The 19,900-nt window shown below is 42.8% G+C and overlaps 1 protein-coding gene across 1 annotated transcript; it reads left to right on the top strand.

Moving 5' to 3' along the window:
• Positions 1–18,569: 18,569 nt before the first annotated feature.
• Positions 18,570–19,418, top strand: LOC311229547 (uncharacterized protein; the record flags this gene model as incomplete). The annotated part of the gene is made up of 1 exon (XM_084315622.1): positions 18,570–19,418. One exon carries the CDS (start codon positions 18,570–18,572, stop codon positions 19,416–19,418), a length of 849 nt encoding a protein of 282 aa, XP_084171748.1.
• Between the last annotated feature and the right edge of the window lie 482 nt (positions 19,419–19,900).

The following is a 19,900-nucleotide window of genomic DNA, read 5'->3' as shown; positions in this document are numbered from 1 at the left end:
ACTGTACTGATGACACTGTGCTAACATGTTACTGTACTGATGACACAGTGCTAACATGTTACAGTACTGATGACACAGTGCTAACATGTTACTGTACCGATGACACAGTGCTAACATGTTACTGTACTGATGACACAGTGCTAACATGTTACTGTACTGATGACACAGTGCTAACATGTTACTGTACTGATGACACAGTGCTAACATGTTACTGTACCGATGACATGGTGCTCCTAACATGTTACAGTACTGATGACACAGTGCTAACACGCTACTGTACTGATGACACGGTGCTAACATGTTACTGTACTGATGACACGGTGCTAACACGCTACAGTACTGATGACACAGTGCTAACATGTTATTGTACTGATGACACGGTGCTAACATGTTACTGTACTGATGACACTGTGCTAACATGTTACTGTACTGATGACAGTGCTCCTAGCGGCTGCCCGCCCCAGGTCCTCATTAGAAGGAAGGAATGCAGACCGGCAGGAAGCCCCTCGGCTGGTTGAGACACGGCGCGCATGGATTGTAAAATAGAGTTGGAACGGTCGCGCGGTGGTAAGGCCAGGGCGTGGCAACTACAGAGGGGGCAGTCGCCTGCCCATAGGGGGCAGTATTCTCAGCACCATCAGTGTTTAATGTCCACGGTGCATTAATGGGTGCCTTAAGGTGTTAGTTTACACTCTGACCCCTAGGGTCCCCCGAAAACTACACACAGGAACTACGACAACAGGCTGTGTGTGTGCGTGTGTGTGTGTGTGTGTGTGTACGTGCGTGCGTGCGTACGAGAGCGAGTGAGAAGGAGACCGTGTGCTTTACGAGACACAAAGAGAATAGTTGTCTTGTTTGATGGGGTGGGTGGGTGGGCGGGGTGTCTGTCTGAGTGGTGTGTGTGTGTGTGTGTGTTTGCATGATTGTGACATGAGTGACCGGTGGATAGAAAAAAAAAATTAGGAAAAAAAAGTGAGAAAATTAAAAAGTAAAAAAAAGCTGCTATAGTGTTTTGTTTGAAGAGCTGGAGGCCGACCTGCCTGAACCACAGGGTCCTCGTCGCCTGGCAGGGGGTTGGTCTTTCTTTTTCTTTTTTTCCCCCCCAAGAGTAGCTCATCTCTGAAAAGGACGTCAGCCTCTTGTGGCAAATCTGGCTGTTTTCTGTTATGACAGTAAAAACATGAATAAAATAAAGTAAGGGGAAAAGAGAAAAACAGGCATTTGTCAGCAGGACAGAATCTGTATTCCATGATAAATGTGTTCTTTGATTCTCAGTTTGTCATCTGTCAGAGTGGCAGAGCAGTGGGGAGAATTATATTTCTTTTTCTTTTCTTTTATTCAGCATTAATGCCCATTATGGTTTTGGATGGATGGGTTCTATGGAGAGGGAGGAAAAAAAACTAGTCCTTTATTTTGTCAAGGGAAACATTATGTTTACAAACCTGTGTTAAAAATGTTTGCCAAAAGTAACATTTCTGGTTTTAGTCTATCTTGTGAGACACCAGACCTGGATACTGGAAAATGTGATCCCTGGAAGAAAAAAAAATAATAATAATAATGAGCTATTTTCTCTTGGGTTTTAATGAAGAGGACAGGAGATGCAGCAGTGGTCCACTGGGCTCAGGACATGTTGCTCTCACGCTCAACTCCAGCCTTGTTTCACTTGGAAAAGCAAACTTCTCAGTATGTCTGAAGAAAGAATGTCCTTATCGCTAATCTAGACAGGAATGAGATCCAGTTGATAACAGTTGTGATGTTTCCTGTCAAAGAACCAGTCTCTGCAGTGGACCGGTTCTTATGGTGGGAGGCGGTCAGAACTGGATCAGCTGCAGGGGGAAAAAAGGGTTCTCTTCTTTATCTCAAATCCCTGTTTTAAGCCGGTGAGAAGCCCTGCTATTATGATTGGAGGACCTATTCCTTGACTCTTCAGCCGAGTTAATTTGGACTTGTGACCACTACAGTGGATGAAGGAGGGGTCTTAACAACAGTACACGTTCTGCTCCCAGGACGGTAGAATTACAGCCAAACTGTTGATTTTGCTCAATCATCGACACGCAAAGTCACTTGTGTTTATTTTTAATAATTTTTTTTCCTGCTTTAACCATGAAACAGTCATTTCCCAGAATGTGTGTGTCACAAAGGGCTGACAAAGAGTGGGATCTCTGCAGGAGACCAGGGCCTCTCACGCCAGCTCCCAGGGTTCAGTCTCCATCTCCATGCTTTCCTCCTCTGCCCAAAGCCCTTTTTTTTTTTTGTTTTTCTTTTTTTTCAAAGACTAATGTAGCAAAAAGGCGGCGTTAAGCCCCTCTCTCCCTGCCGGCGCCTGGGGATGCATGAAGCACATGCTAGTCGTTAATCGTCCTCATACGGCAGCTCAGGGTATAGACCACTGCAGCACTTCCGGTATTTTGAGCTCATGGGAGCGGGCGGGGGGAGTGAGTGCGTGGGGATACAATGAATTAATGTTGATTAGAGCCTTGACGTAAGTGGTGGTAGCCGTAGCTACTTACGTCTACCACCACTTACGTCAAGGCTCTAATCCACATTAATTCATTGTATCCCCCCCCTGCGCCTTCTCTTCCCCCTCGCCCTCACGAGCTCCATGTAACGCGGAAGTGCAGTGTTCTATGGCTGTCCTCGCCACGACCCCCGCGGGCTGGCTGGCTGGCTAGCGCTGAACTCTGCAGTGTTGGCCAACAGACACGTCACTGGAGATTTACTTGAAGGGAGAGGGGTCTTAACAACATGGCAAGGCTACACGTTGATTGGTCGCAGAGCCCCAGCACAGGGGCGGACGAGGAAGCAGGAGAGGGGGATGAGCCGTTTATCTCAGGAGGAGGGATGGGGAGGTTTTGAGGGATTTGAAAAAGAGTCTTAATGAGAAAAGGGTGTAATGATGCCCTGGGTGTGTTTTGATGAGACCACTGAGAACTGAATGAGTTGTGAATGAATTCTGAGCCTGCTCACCTGATGATGATGATGATGATGATGATGATGCAGAAATCACTTCAATAAAAGTCAGCCTGGTTCTACATGGACATTTGTTGGCTTATTTTTGTTTTTAATGGATGCGTTCCAGACATGACTGTTAACACTACTCTGCTTGAGTCTTTATTGTCGCTGTGCATGTGCAAGTACAGTAACAAATCTGTTCCTCAAATATATATTTGGATGATGTAGCCATTTTACCTATAATGAAAATGGTAACATACTGCTACTTTTGTTCTACTGCAGGCATTAATGTGTGCAGCAAGGTTTGTTAGAGGGCAGTTACCCTAGGCTTTATTTACCTGGGTGCCCAAATGGTTAACCCTTTCACTACCACACTGCATAAGGTTAACCCTTTCACTACCACAGTACATAAGGTTTACCCTTTCACTACCACACTACAGAAGGTTGACCCATTCACTACTACACTGCAGAAGGTTGACCCTTTCACTATCGCACTACAAAGGGTTAACCTTTCACTATCGCACTGCAAAGGGTTAACCTTTCACTACCACACTACAGAAGGTTAACCCGTTCACTTACTTCACTACCACACAACAGAAGGTAAACCCTTTCGCTATCGCACTACAAAGGGTTAACCTTTCACTACCACACTTGCATAAGGTTAACCCTTTCACTACCACACTACAGAAGGTTGACCCTTTCACTACTACACTGCAGAAGGTTGACCCTTTCACTGTCGCACTACAAAGGGTTAACCTTTCACTCTCACTACAACGGGTTAACCTTTCACTACCACACTACAGAAGGTTAACCCTTTCACTATCTCACTACAAAGGGTTAACCTTTCACTACCACACTACAAAAGGTTAACCTTTCACTACCACACTACAGAAGGTTAACCCTTTCACTACCACGCTACAGAAGGTTAACCCTTTCACTACCACACTAAAGGTTAACCTTTCACTACCACACTACAGGAGGTTAACCCGTTCACTTACTTCACTACCACACAACAGAAGGTTAACCCTTTCGCTATCGCACTACAAAGGGTTAACCTTTCACTACCACACTTAACATAAGGTTAACCCGTTCACTACCATACTACAGAAGGTTAACCTGTTCACTACCACACTGCAGAAGGTTAACCCTTTCACTACCGCACTACAGAAGGTTAACCCTTCACTACCACATTACAGAAGGTTAACCCTTTAACTACCACACTACAGAAGGTTAACCCTTTCACTACCACACTACAGAAGGTTGACCCTTTCACTACTATACTGCATAAGGTTAACCCTTTCACTACCACACTACAGAAGGTTAACCCCTTCACTACCACACTACAAAGGGTTAACTTTCACTACCACACTACAGGCGGTTAACCCTTTCACTACCACACTACAGAAGGTTAACCTTTCACTTTTACACTGCAGAAGGTTAACCCTTGCACTACCATACTACATAAGGTTAACCTTTCACTACCACACTACAGAAGGTTAACCCTTTCACTACCACGCTACAGAAGGTTAACCTTTCACTACCACGAAGGTTAACCTTTCACTACCACACTACAGAAGGTTAACCTTTCACTACCACACTACAGAAGGTTAACCTTTCACTACCACACTACAGAAGGTTAACCCTTTCACTACCACACTACAGAAGGTCAAACTTTCACTACCACACTACAGAAGGTTAACCCGTTCACTTACTTCACTACCACACAACAGAAGGTAAACCCTTTCGCTATCACACTACAAAGGGTTAACCTTTCACTACCACACTTGCATAAGGTTAACCCTTTCATTACCACACTACAGAGGGTTAAATAAGGGGTCCTTCCTAGTAGACTTAACCTCACCACCGCTAGCATGTTTGTGGAGTTACCCTGTTTTAGTTCCCTGTGGCCGCCTGGCCGCGTCTATGCCAACTGTTGTCATCAGACACTGACGTTCATGGACCACAGAAGGAATGGTTGGATGAGGACAAGTAGTAAGCAAACCAAAGGATGAAGTATCGTCAATGGCCAGGTTCTGCTCCTTCTGGACCCTGCCTGGGCCAGAACATAATACTTGATCTTTTCTCGTCACTGTCACACATAAGGTACTATACGAGGTACCTCGTATAAGATATTGTAAAAGGTACCTGGTATTGTAAAGATGTAAGCACTACCTGGTATAATGTATTATAATATGTACCTGGTATTATAAGAGGTACCTGCCATTATAGAGTATAAGAGGTACCTGGTATAATATATTGTAAAAGGTACCTGGTACTGTAAAGTATAAGAGGTACCTGCTATATGGAATTATAAGAGGTACCTGCTATATGGTATTATAAGAGGTAGTTGGCCATAACGCCTTCACAGCACCTCAATGTCTTTGTATTTGGAATCAAAAACTGAAATACTTAATTTGTCAAATACAATGAATGTACTACAGGATTAACCTTGGTGATGCAAAATACACATGTCTTAGCCCTTAACCCCACAGAGAGACCAGAGGCAGTAGAAGGACGGAGAGACCAGAGGCAGGAGAAGGACAGAGAGACCAGAGGCAGTAGAAGGACAGAGAGACCAGAGGCAGTAGAAGGACAGAGAGACCAGAGGCAGGAGAAGGACAGAGAGACCAGAGGCAGTAGAAGGACAGAGAGACCAGAGGCAGTAGAAGGACGGAGAGACCAGAGGCAGGAGAAGGACAGAGAGACCAGAGGCAGTAGAAGGACAGAGAGACCAGAGGCAGGAGAAGGACAGAGAGACCAGAGGCAGTAGAAGGACAGAGAGACCAGAGGCAGTAGAAGGACGGAGAGACCAGAGGCAGGAGAAGGACAGAGAGACCAGAGGCAGTAGAAGGACAGAGAGACCAGAGGCAGTAGAAGGACAGAGAGACCAGAGGCAGTAGAAGGACAGAGACCAAATAGGCGGCCGGGTAGCGCAGCGGACTAAGCGTCTGTCTACCACCACAGAGACTGTGGGATCGAATCCAGCTGTGGTGCTTCCTGGTTGGCCGACCGTCCATACTAACACAGTGTTAGCGGGTGGGAAACCCGGCGAGTGTGGGTCCTGGTCGTTGTAAACAGTGACTCCTACAGTTCGGTCGGGGCGCCTGCACAGCAAGGGAAGGATCTAGGAGAGGTAGTGTGACTTTCCACACGTTACACTCTCCCGTTACGCGCTGCCAGGTGAAAAGAAGCGGTGGGCTGGGTACACGTGTCGGAGGAAGCATGTGATAGATAGTCTCCGCCCTCCCGGACCGACGGTAGGGGGTAGAGTGCGCAACGACCAGGAAGGGCATTGGGAATTAGCATAACGACTAACATTGGGAGGGGAGAAAAAGAAGGAGGAAAAAAGATTATAAAAAAATAGTGCAATAAATGTTTTTATTGAAAAAATAAGAATCGTGTGAGAGAATCGTGATCTCAATTCTTAGAGAGAAAAATCGTGATTCACATTTTAGCAAGAATCGTGCAGCCCTAAAAGGCAGTAGAAGATTCAGTGTGTAAGAGTGTTTCCCAGCTTATCCATACTTACCATAAGAACACTCTGAACTGTGGTGTTTGGTCAAAGGTCAAGTATAAAACCCACAATACATCAAGCTGGTGGTGTTTATCGTTATAGCGAGCCACCAGATTGCCGGGTATGAAAACGTCAACTCAAAGATGCAACATATTATATTCATATCGTAATATCATAGTATATGTATATATATATATATATATTTTTTTTTTACATTTTTCAGAACATTGTACAAACGTGACAAACAAACACACCCATACAGTGAAAGTAAAAATACATTCCAAAAAAAGAAAAAAAAACGAACATTCGGTATTACAACACGGTTGGTTGAGAAATATTGTGTTTGGCGTCAGAGATCAGACAGGCGAATCAGCTGCCACCTCTCACCTCATCGAGATAGGCTAAGAACGGGTCCCAGATAGTTGAACACTTTTTACGTGAATCGGTTCTCAGGAACCTAAGTCTCTCCATCCGTATAACAGAGGTCATGTCCGCCATCCACAGCTGGAAAGAAGGTGCTGAGGAGGACTTCCACTCCTTCAGAAAGAGTTTCTTAGCAACCGTTGATGGATGGTATTGTTAATGTGAATGTAATGTTAGCAAGCTCTGTTACTTTGTCTGCAGTTAGCAAGCCCTCATAAAGCTTTGCACTGCTATTAATCGTGTTTCGACAAGGACATTATTAGAAATAGGAAAACTAAATGTTCTAATTCCAGGAGACCAGTGATGCTTTCATTTAAGCCTCATTCCTGACCGCATCGCTGCCGTGCCAATGATGAAAGAACCCACTGTCCTCCATGTCCTTATATGTCCTCCAGGCTCCATGTCCTATATGTCCTGTATGTCCTCCGTGTCCTTATATGTCATCCATGTCCTATATGTCCTCCATGTCCTATATGTCCTCCATGTCCTTATATATCCTCTGTGTCCTGTATGTCCTCCATGTCCTGTAGCCTCACCTATTCACCGCCACATTTCACTTCCACAGAAATACGCCCCCTGGCTGCTCCCAGGCGCGCTGCGTCCACAGTGTGTACGTGGAGGTGGTGAGTGTTTGAACAGCTGGAGGAGCTTATAGGCCTCCAGGTCCCCTGCAGCTTCTGTCATAAAGAGCAGCGGTGGGGCTGGTTGGAGCAGAGACCCAGGTGTCTTTATAAGGAACTGGAGTCTAGTTACTCACTGCGCCATTTTCCCTTTCTGTTTTTTATACATTCATTTATTCTTTATATTATATTATATATAAATATAAATATAATTGACCAACTCTGGAACCACAAGTACCCCCTGCTGGCCAAGAGTTTAATCCTTCTCCCCTGAGTCTCCCTGTCAACTCTATCTATCTATCTATCTATCTATCTATCTATCTATCTATCTATCTATCTATCTATCTATCTATCTATCTATCTATCTATCTATCTATCTATCTATCTATCTATCTATCTATCTATCTATCTATCTATCTATCTATCTATCTATCTATCTATCTATAAAGAATAATAGATAATGAAAAAGATCTGCTGAACATTTGAGACATATGTTACTCTATTGATAATATCACTATGATAGGTGAGACATATGTTACTCTATTGATAATATCACTATTTGCATATGTACAGCCCACCCTGATTCTATCCTACAAGTCAACCCCATGTACAAATATATATAGCTAACCTACGTCTACTCTGTATGATGTACAATACTCTGAGATACCCTGGTATAAATCAATAGATTAAACTGTTCGTATACAAATTTGAATTGATTGAATATGTGAATATGTGAATGAATTATGTGCAGGTCTAGCTGCTGCTGCCCCCTCCCTCTGGAATGCCCTCCCCAGCCATATCCGTGATGCAAACACCCTGACATCTTTTAAATTAGCCCTCAAAACCCACCTTTTCAATCTTGCTTTTGACCTCAAATTCTGTCGGTTTTATTTTATTTTGTCATGTATTATTTTTGTTCTGTTTTTGTTTTGCCATAGTTTTGACTTTGAGCACCTGGAAAAGCGATATATAAAATAGATTTATTATTATTATTATTATTATTATTATTATTATTATTATTATTATTATTATTATTATTATTATCAGTTCTAACATGGCGCAGGGTTCAGTAGTTACAGGTCTATCAGTTCTAACAGGGTTCAGTAGTTACAGGTCTATCAGTTATATATATATTTTTTTTAATCTTTTTCCCCCCTCCTTATTCCGATTTTTCTCCCATCCCACTGTTAGTCGTTATGCCAATTCCCAACCCCCTTCCTGGTTGTTGTGCACCCCCCCTCTACTGTTGGTCCGGGAGGCCGGAGACTGTCACATGCTTTCCTCCGACACATGTGCAGCCAGCCGGCAGCCAGCCGGCAGCCAGCCTGGCAGCGCAGACTCTCACTGGGAGAGTGTAACGTGTGGAAGGTCACACTACCTCCCTCCAGATCCTTCCCTTGCTGAGCAGGCGCCCCGACCGAACTGTAGGGGTCGCTGTCCACAACGCCCAGGACCCACCCACCAGCTTTCCCACCCCTAACACTGCCAATTGTGTTAGTATGAGCGACCAGCCAAGCTGGTAGCAACGCCGAGAGCTGGGCTCGAACCCAGCGTCTCCAGCGTTGGTGGCGAGCGCCTTGCCCACTACACCACTTAGCCTCCTAGGTCTATCAGTTATTATTATTATTTTTTTTTTTAATCTTTTTCCCCCTCCTTTTTCCTCCAATTTTCTCCCATCCCAATGTTAGTCGTTATGCCAATTCCCAATCCCCTTCCTGGTCGCTGCGCACTTACCCCCCACAGTCGGTCTGGGAGAGTGGAGGCTACCACGTGTTTCCTCCGACACACGTCTAGCCAATCAACCGCTTCTTTTCACCTGGCAGCGCGGACTCTCACTGAGAGCGTGTAACGTGTGGAAGGATCACACTACCCCCCTTAGATCCTATCCACGCTTAGCAGGCGCCCCGACCGAACTGTAGGAGTCGCTGTTTACAACAACCCGGACCCACCCCGCCAGCTTCTCCCACCCTCTAATACTGCCAATTGTATTAGTGTGAACGGCCAGCCAAGCTGGTGACAACGCCGGAGCTGTGAGCTGGATTCGAACAGGCGAATCCAGCGTCTCCGGGGGTTGGTGACGAACGCAATCTCCGCTACGCCACCTGACCGCCCAGGTCTATCAGTTCTAACAGGGTTCAGTAGTTACAGGTCTATCAGTTCTAACAGGGTTCAGTAGTTAAAGGTCTATCAGTTCTAACAGGGTTCAGTAGTTACAGGTCTATCAGTTCTAACAGGGTTCAGTAGTTACAGGTCTATCAGTTCTAACAGGGTTCAGTAGTTACAGGTCTATCAGTTCTAACAGGGTTCAGTAGTTAAAGGTCTATCAGTTCTAACAGGGTTCAGTAGTTACAGGTCTATCAGTTCTAACAGGGTTCAGTAGTTAATGGTCTATCAGTTCTAACAGGGTTCAGTAGTTACAGGTCTATCAGTTCTAACAGGGTTCAGTAGTTACAGGTCTATCAGTTCTAACAGGGTTCAGTAGTTACAGGTCTATCAGTTCTAACAGGGTTCAGTAGTTACAGGTCTATCAGTTCTAACAGGGTTCAGTAGTTACAGGTCTATCAGTTCTAACAGTTCTTCCAGTTCTCCAGCAGTTAGCTCAGTCAGTTCCTGCTCAGGTAAAAAAAAAACATTAGCACGATCGTATGTTAAACCAAGCTTCCTTGCTATGACATGACATTTCCATCAGCTGCGAGGGTGACTATCCTCAGGGTGACCATCCTCTGGCCAGAGTTTAATATATAATCAAATCTGGGCTAAAGTGATTTGGACACAGATAAGAGCTGTTAACTTCAGCTGAACTGACCTGGCATCATGGGGGCTGCTGCTGCATAATCAATGACAGCTGCTACTGTAGATCCGGAGGAATTTCCCCTGTTAAATACCCCTTTTCTCCGTGTGTGCTGTGCGTGTGTGCTGTGCGTGTGTGTGTTTATAGTTAACTAAAACTAAACTAAAAACTAAAACTAGGTGTGAAGAAAACATTTGAGTTAAATGAAATATAAAAATAAATATTGGTTGGACGAACAATAACTCTACAGCAACATGGAGGAAAATGGAATTCCTACAAATGGAGAAACCGTTGAACACCCTTATATTTACCAAAATAACTAATATATTTTGCAGGATTTTTGGAGAAGGCATGGCACCTGAGACAAAACACACTGTATCCTATATAATTGTATTTGAATTCACCTTGTTTTTCTGTTTATTTACATTGAGTACAGCTTGTGTTATATTACGTTTTATTGTATTTTCTTGTATTTTTTTATGGCCATCTTGGTCTATGTCATTTGTTAAGTAATTGGTAAAGTATATTATTATATACTTATTGTTATGTGTCTTGTAAGCCCATATGGGCTGGGCATACATCTGTATGTAAGACACGAAAATAAAAAATATCAAATCAAATCAAATCAAATCAAATCAAATATAACTGCTGGTAAGATAAACACCCTTGGTAAGAAATGACACAAACAAAACATATTCAAAAGCATTTGGTGTACTTGAGAGAAATTGCAAACGATAGGGATTTTAAGTGACGTACGATAGTCGATAGATAATTTAAAATAGGGGCTGACAAAGGATTTAAGCTGTTGCTTTTATCCAAAGCGACTTCCAGATTGCCAGGAGGGGTACCTCTCTGGCAGCGAAGGGTCAGTGGCGTTGTTCGTCAAATAGTGTTGAATTTGAGTGTTACACTCTGAGTGCATAGTAGTATAGAGTAGACATAATGTTATTATGATAGGTAGTAGTATAAGTATAGTAGCATAGAAGTACAGACATATTAGCATGATAGGTAGTAGTATAAGTATAGTAGTATAGACATAATAGCATGATGTCCCGATCCGATCACGTGATTGGGATCGGGGCCGATCACGTGATTTTCCGAAGATCGGGATCGGCAAAAAAAAAAAAATAATAATAACCTGGAATTTTTTTTCTTTTCTTTTTTTTTTTACTTTTTTTTTTTTATTCAACAAACATGACCATGTTCACGTCTTAAACGCATACTGAGGCCTTCGTTTTGGTTTTAAATTGCATATCACCATTCATTTATTTATTGTCACACAGAGCAGAAGAATTTTGCCAAAACTGGTCTGCAGAACGGCAGACCAGCCACACTCTCAGACCCAAACGCATTTCCTTTGATTTAATTATACATCAAATGATTTATGTCAAGGATTGCAATGCCTCGCTTGAATGAAGTTAACTTTTCACCTGGATAACGTCAACATTCAGGGTGAATGTAATGTGAGAAATTGGGATTTAAAAAAAAAATAATAATAATAAAAAAAATGTATTTAAAAGTTTTTTTTTGTTGATCGGATCGGGAAAGATCGGTATCGGTAGATACTCAAAATCACATGATCCGGATCGGATCGGGAGCAAAAAAATGTGATCGGGACATCCCTTAGTAGCATAGTAGTATAGAAATATTAGCATGGTATGTAGTAGTATAAGTATAGTAGCATAGTAGTAGGGTACATAATAGTAAAAAGGGTAGAGAGTTAGTATTAGATTTAGTCAGATTATTACAAATAAGGGGATGGATACCTTTGAGAACCTCTTAAAAGGTATAATCTTCAGAATGCTCTGTTTTATAAATACTTTACAAGTAAAAGAAGCGACTTGATAAAAACAATGGGCTATAATAAAACCATGAGACTTCCGGTTTAGCTGCAACATGTAGCGCACGCATTTGGCAATAGCTCCGCTCCCGTCAACGTTAATTTTGTTTAAAAACCTTATTTGGACAATACCAAAAGAGATTAGACCACATCGTATTTAAGCATTACATCACGCGCAGGAGTGGTTTGTGACCAATAAACCATGCCTAGGGGTGGTCGTTAGGCCCGAGGCGCAGCCGAGGGTCGTTAGACCCCCCTAGGCATGGTTTATTGGTCACAAATCACGACTGCAAGTGGTGTAAAGCTTTTATACAACTGCCAGATTCATCCAACCTTATTTCTATACAATAAACACACATTAATCGAAGATTTATTGAAAAAACCATCCGCCAGAAAAAGTAGTTCCCACAACTACAAAAAAGACAAGTTGCCTCCATGTGGAAGCAGCTTGAAGTGCATCCAACCAAACTAACACATCCAACTGTGTATTATTGGAATGATTGAGAGAAGTTGCCTCATGTGGAAGCAGCTTGAAGTGCATCCAACCAACTAACACATCCAACTGTGTATTATTGGAATGATTGATTGAAAATTTTATTACCAGATGCAGAATGGGTACAATACAGTACGGCTCAATACACACAATTGTTAAGGGAATGCAGACCTACTTTCCATAGAACTTCATTCTTAGATGCTTCTATATAAAGTAGGTAAAACAAATTAAAACGTTTTCTTTGCCCTATAGGAAAAAAACATTTTCTTCGCCCTATTTTTTTATTTATTTCTTTTAGCCTAAACTTAACCAGTTGGAAACCAGGGGTACAGTAATAAAATTAGCAATCAACCAATCAATCAATTCAATAGACCATGCTCACTTAAAACAGCGCTGCTTCTCTCTCAGTCTGACTCCCCCGCTGTTGCAGACAGGAGTGTGTGTGTGTGTGTGTGTGTGCGTGTGTGTGTGTGTGTGTGTGTCACAGTGTGTGTGTGTGTGTGTGTGTGTGTGTGTGTATGTGTGTGTGTGTGTGTGTGTTTATGTGTATGTGTGTGTGTGTGTGTGTGTGTGTGTGTGTGTTTGTGGGTACGCCAGCGTCGGACAGTGTGAGAGTGAACGCTGCAGTCAGTGGGAAGGAAGTAGAAATTTAAATCAATCAATCAATCCGCGATTTTTCTTTTGTTCTAGATTGACTCAAGACCCATCAATTACATCATCCAACATTGTTTAAAGGACTAACACATTCCCCTTGACAGAATCGCTTCATATTTAGTCGTTATGGTGCTATCAACATATCCATTTGTTGTCCGCGATCTTGTTTTCTCCCGGAGTGAGCCGGGGAGTGATATGTGATTCGGTTGTGGGCGGGTCCTGAGCCCAGGACCGTGGATTGTTGCCAATAAAGACGTGTAAATGGCCAATCAGAATCGAGAAATTTGCATGCCGTTGTATAAGTATTGATAAGACCTTCTACTAACTATATCAAAAGACAACATGGTTAAGGATAAGGAAAGGACGGGAAAGAAACAAGAAACGGCAACTTCAGCGGCGCAGATTGAAACACGATCAAGAAGAAACGTTCAAGGCGACGCGGATAAAGATCCGTTGGCGACAAGCCCCGACGAGGAGAATAAAGAGGAGAATACACCGAGACCATCGACTATTGTCCCCGACAGGGAGACAATAGTTGTCAACATAACAGGAGCGACAGGAACAAGCTCCGTGAGAGATATAGCAGTTGATTTTGAGAAGATAATAGCAGACAAATCCATCGGCATCGTCACTACACCTATACCACCAACTGACACAAGCAGTACAATCACACCACCCGATTTCAACTCATTGACTAACCTGATGAAAGAACAGATGGTCGCTTTCAGATTACACATCGAGGAACTCAAAGATGAATTCAAAGCACACGTCGATGCTAAACTCGAACACATCGATGCTAAATTAGAAGAAGTTAAGAAAGCGGTCGCTGTACAGTCCGAGCGAATCACGACAGTGGAGAATACGGTGACAGATATTACACGGGCAGTCAAAGTGAACGAGAACACCATCTGCATTGGCATGACAGAGGTGATAAAAGAGATAGAAAGGGTGGAAGAAGCATGCCGGAGGAAAATACAAGAGGTTAAAGATGAAGCGATGGAGAGGCTACTCGAAACCCAACGCTACCACAGGCGAAATAACATCCGCATTGTAGGACTTGATGAAGCAGTCAATTGCGCAGACGACAACTTTCCAACAGTGCTATCAGTGATTTTGGGTAACAACTTTCCAAACACAGTGCCGAAAGTGGACCAAGCTTACAGAATCGGTTGTCGGGAGCAAAGAAACAACGGGCCAAGAGTCATCATTGTTACTCTGCGGAAGACATCAATAAGAGATGACATCATCAAAATTGCTCGCATCCAACGTGGGAAGCTGAAACATGGTGATCATTCAATATTTATCTACGAAGATCTAAGCAAAGACGCCATCGCTCGACGTCTACCATACAAGGAGGTGATGCAAAAATTGTTCAAGTCTGGGCTCAGACCAAGGCTAACATACCCGGCGCTGTTATCGATCGTGGGCAGGGACGGCTGTAGGATTGGATTACACACACCTAAAGAGGCTGAGGAATATTGGATTCGATATGGAGCAGATCCCCCAAGGCAGAACGAAACACTGTCTGAAAACAGATAAGCCGATTCATCTCCCTCTTTCTCTGTGTATATCAGTATTAGAATGACTTTTATTGTGTTCATCAAAAGTAGCAGATGATATGCAGGCCGTCTACACCAATGCGTATTGTGTATAATACGATTCGTAATACATTATAATTTTAGACCTCTGGTCTCCGGGGAGACAAGAACATATCATTGGCAATAAGAACAATCTGGAATATTCTGGGTTTATCGCTCGACTGCCCTGGGTCACTTAGAACATTCTGGAACACAACAACAGTCTATTAGTACTAGTGTATTCTACAACCTTCTAGAATATAATGCACCATGACAACGAAGGCTTGCAACTCTAAAGTGGTCTGCACACGGCGGGCGACCGACGTCGCCTGGCGATGGAATTGTCTGTCGCTCAACGACAATCACTTGGCCCCCCACACCAGAGGCGATCGTTTTACCGGAAGTGGTCACGGCTTCTCAAACATCTCTCGTCGGATATTGTTGTTTAGAACTCTAGAGGTGGCAAATTCTACTCTCAACACTGTATTGAATCATCGGGAGAAACACACGTAAAATGGGTGAGTAAATAAGCTGACAATATTAGCATAGATGAATAAATAGCTAACGTTATCCAGTTGACATTACAGATCATAGCTTTCATAACGTCAGCTAACGTTAACGAAAGTAGAGTAGGTAAACACGTTCGTGTTAGTGTAGCAGGTATATAAAATATACTAATGTTGTATTCCACAAAGATCCCTCCCTAACGTTTTATTTTAATTGTTTATTATTATTTTTACTCTAATAGTCTTTTATTTTGAAGCCGTCGTCACTTCCTGCCGAAGTGACGTTTTTCCCCTTGCACTTCCCCTCTCGCGCCAGACTATCTGGAATGCTGACAGGGGTAAGACGTGCTTTCAGTGTCTGTAAATATATCAGGTCTAAAAGAACGCACTATTGTAAATAAGTTGCCGGGCAATGAACCGGAGTTGTATATAGTGGTAACTGTGTTAATGTGGAAAATTTTGCACTTTTTGTAATGTGGTTTAGCTGTGTTGGCGAACTATTGTACGACACATGCTGACTGAGTTTGTGGTTATGGTCTGAGCAATGTGTGTTAGGCCTCGTTTCTCACAGCGTGACATTTCTCCCCCACTGTAGCATTATGCAAGTTATTGACGCCATCTGCTGGCCAAGTGTTGACATGTACCTGTGGGATGTTTCAACAGGTAATTGGAGATGTCTTATTATTTAATTTGTATTATTTCATTGTGTATTTTATTATTATTGTGATATTTCAATGTATCATTCAAAGAGACTATCTGGAATGCTGACAGGGCATTATGCAAGTTATTGACGCCATCTGCTGGCCAAGTGTTGACATGTACCTGTGGGATGTTTCAACAGGGGAAATAAAACACTGAATTGCCACAACTGAGTCTTCACTTCCACTACACGACGACGACACAGAGGGTGGCCTTTAGACCAGTTACATTAGCTGTACTGGTTGTTCATCATAGCTTGCTAGCTAGCTAACGTTACCTAAACGTTAGTATATCGATAGCCTAATTTAACGTTAGCTATTTATCCATACTCTAACTACAGTAAATGTCTGGATGTAACAGTACTGTATATCTGTATGTCATGATGAATTGAAAATGGGACCTGATGTAAACAAGACTTTCTATCTCTCTGTTATGCAACCCCAATTAGCAGTTGTGTGTACTGTATTTATTCTGCAATCTTAAATAAATAAATCAAACCTTAGCTAATTTCCCCCCATGATGTGATTGATTGAAAACGTTATTAACAGATTGCAGAATGGGTACAATACAGTACGGCTAAATACACACAAGTACTAAGGATGCAGTTTATGACATTTATGACATACAGATATACAGTACTTTGTAAGAAAAAGAGATAATAAAATATATATACATCCGAAGGGGACTATATTATTCTCATGTACAATGAAGTTGTGATATTTAACTAGCTAGGTATGGGCATTTAAATTCACTAACATTCAAATATTGTTATAACTTAAAATGTTCGCTTAAATTGAGTTAAATAATGATATTGTTTGTTTTCCACAGATGCAATTTTAGGTGATAAAAAGAAGGCTGCAGCCCTTCTTTTATATTTGCGTCGGAGACGTCGTAGGAGGCGAGTCTGGGTGCACTTTTTAAACCTGAGAAGGCAGCAACAGGGTGATCAGAATCGAGAAATTTGCATGCCGTTGTATAAGTATTGATAAGACCTTCTACTAACTATATCAAAAGACAACATGGTTAAGGATAAGGAAAGGACGGGAAAGAAACAAGAAACGGCAACTTCAGCGGCGCAGATTGAAACACGATCAAGAAGAAACGTTCAAGGCGACGCGGATAAAGATCCGTTGGCGACAAGCCCCGACGAGGAGAATAAAGAGGAGAATACACCGAGACCATCGACTATTGTCCCCGACAGGGAGACAATAGTTGTCAACATAACAGGAGCGACAGGAACAAGCTCCGTGAGAGATATAGCAGTTGATTTTGAGAAGATAATAGCAGACAAATCCATCGGCATCGTCACTGCACCTATACCACCAACTGACACAAGCAGTACAATCACACCACCCGATTTCAACTCATTGACTAACCTGATGAAAGAACAGATGGTCGCTTTCAGATTACACATCGAGGAACTCAAAGATGAATTCAAAGCACACGTCGATGCTAAACTCGAACACATCGATGCTAAATTAGAAGAAGTTAAGAAAGCGGTCGCTGTACAGTCCGAGCGAATCACGACAGTGGAGAATACGGTGACAGATATTACACAGGCAGTCAAAGTGAACGAGAACACCATCTGCATTGGCATGACAGAGGTGACAAAAGAGATAGAAAGGGTGGAAGAAGCATGCCGGAGGAAAATACAAGAGGTTAAAGATGAAGCGATGGAGAGGCTACTCGAAACCCAACGCTACCACAGGCGAAATAACATCCGCATTGTAGGACTTGATGAAGCAGTCTATCAGTGATTTTGGGTAACAAGTAAAAAGTATTTAGCCGTACTGTATTGTACCCATTCTGCAATCTGTTAATAACGTTTTCAATCAATCACATCATGGGGGGAAATTAGCTAAGGTTTGATTTATTTATTTAAGATTGCAGAATAAATACAGTACACACAACTGCTAATTGGGGTATGGGCATTTAAATTCACTAACATTCAAATATTGTTATAACTTAAAATGTTCGCTTAAATTGAGTTAAATAATGATATTGTTTGTTTTCCACAGATGCAATTTTAGGTGATAAAAAGAAGGCTGCAGCCCTTCTTTTATATTTGCGTCGGAGACGTCGTAGGAGGCGAGTCTGGGTGCACTTTTTAAACCTGAGAAGGCAGCAACAGGGTGATTTCCACAATTTGGTGGCAGAGTTACAATTGGACGAGGAGCGGCACCGGAAATACTTCCGGATGTCTGCGGAGCAGATGGATCTTCTCCTGAGTGTGGTTGGACCCGATATCCAAAAGAAGACATTGAGGTGAGTCATACTACATGTACCAGATACAGAGGCTCATTGGGCGATAGTGGGGTTCAACAAACACATATTTTATTGTGCACAAAATATAAAAAGGAACAGAATCACATCATATATAAAAAAAGAACACAAGAATCACATCATATATGAAAAAGAACACATTCCCTGCTGACACATTTTATTTTACAGGTTCCTTGGAACAGGTGACTCCTTTGTGAGTCTGGCATTTTGCTACCGCATGGGACAGTCGACTGTGGCAGCCTGTGTGGAGGACACCTGTGAGGCCATCAACAGGCGGCTAATGGGGAGCCAGATGCCTCCTCCGACTGGGGAGGATTGGAGAGCCATTGCTCTAAGGTTTGGGCAGAGGTGGAACTTCCCCAACTGCCTCGGCGCGATAGACGGCAAACACATCGTCATGCAGGCACCCCCGAAGTCTGGGAGTCTGTATTTCAACTACAAGAAGACCTTCTCCCTCGTCTTGCTTGCTCTTGTAGATGCCGACTATCGCTTCCGAGTTGTCCACGTGGGAGAGTTTGGAAGGGTCAGCGATGGAGGAGTTTATGCCACCTCAGCACTTGGAAGGGGGATGGAGGAAAAATCCCTCCACGTGCCAGAGGATGACATACTCCCAAATGCTGCACACCTCGACAAGGTGCCGTTTACGATGGTGGGAGATGCAGCATTCCCACTGAAGACCTACCTCATGAGGCCTTACCCCGGGAAAAACCTCACCCACGAGAAGCGGATTTTCAACTACCGTCTCTCAAGGGCAAGGAATGTAGTTGAAAATGCCTTCGGCATTCTTGCCTCCCGCTGGAGGGTTCTCTACAGCAGGATACATCTGCTTCCCGGTAAGGTGAGCACCCTGGTGTTGACCCTCTGTATCCTGCACAACTACTTGCAGAGGCCCAGTGAAAGCCAGGTTTGGCTGGATGAGAGAAGAGCCGGTGAGGACAACATGGTCTCAGTCAGGAACATCGGTGGAAATAGGTGCTCCCGGGAAGCCTACACTGTGCGAGAGAAGTACCAGGAGTATTTCTGCTCACCAGAGGGTAGTGTGGCATGGCAAGAAAGAATGGTGTAGGCCGACCATCGCCAGGAAGTGACCATTTACTATAGTTTTGTATATTAGTGTGTATTTTGTATAGTTTTTTTTTTTTTATGATCAAGCTGCCTTTGAATGAATGTTTCTTTGTTGTTACCCTAGTGGGAGTATTTATGTTTGTCCTTTAAGTAATTACACAAAATGTCACTGCATTGTGGTCCATTGTCTTCCTTGTATTCGTTTTTTTTTGATTGGTTGGATTAAAGCACTGATATTCAGGATCTAGTAATCTTGAAAAGTAATACAAATAAATAAATGTTTGTATATAAACTAGAAATGAACATTTTCACATAGTAAATGATTTTCAGACTTTGGAACACATTTATTTAAAAAGAACAAGACATTTAACATACATTTAACCAATCATCATAACATTATAGTTTGCAGTTGATGAATGCAATGTAATCTGAGAACAACGTATGTTAGAAAAAGAAGAGCAAAAAAAGAGATCATGGCCTTTC

Source organism: Notolepis coatsorum, assembly GCF_963971535.1.
Source record: "Notolepis coatsorum genome assembly, chromosome: 6".
NCBI lineage: Eukaryota > Metazoa > Chordata > Actinopteri > Aulopiformes > Paralepididae > Notolepis > Notolepis coatsorum.
The sequence above is the reverse complement of the archived record's forward strand: the minus strand, read 5'-3'. Positions and strand labels throughout refer to the sequence as shown.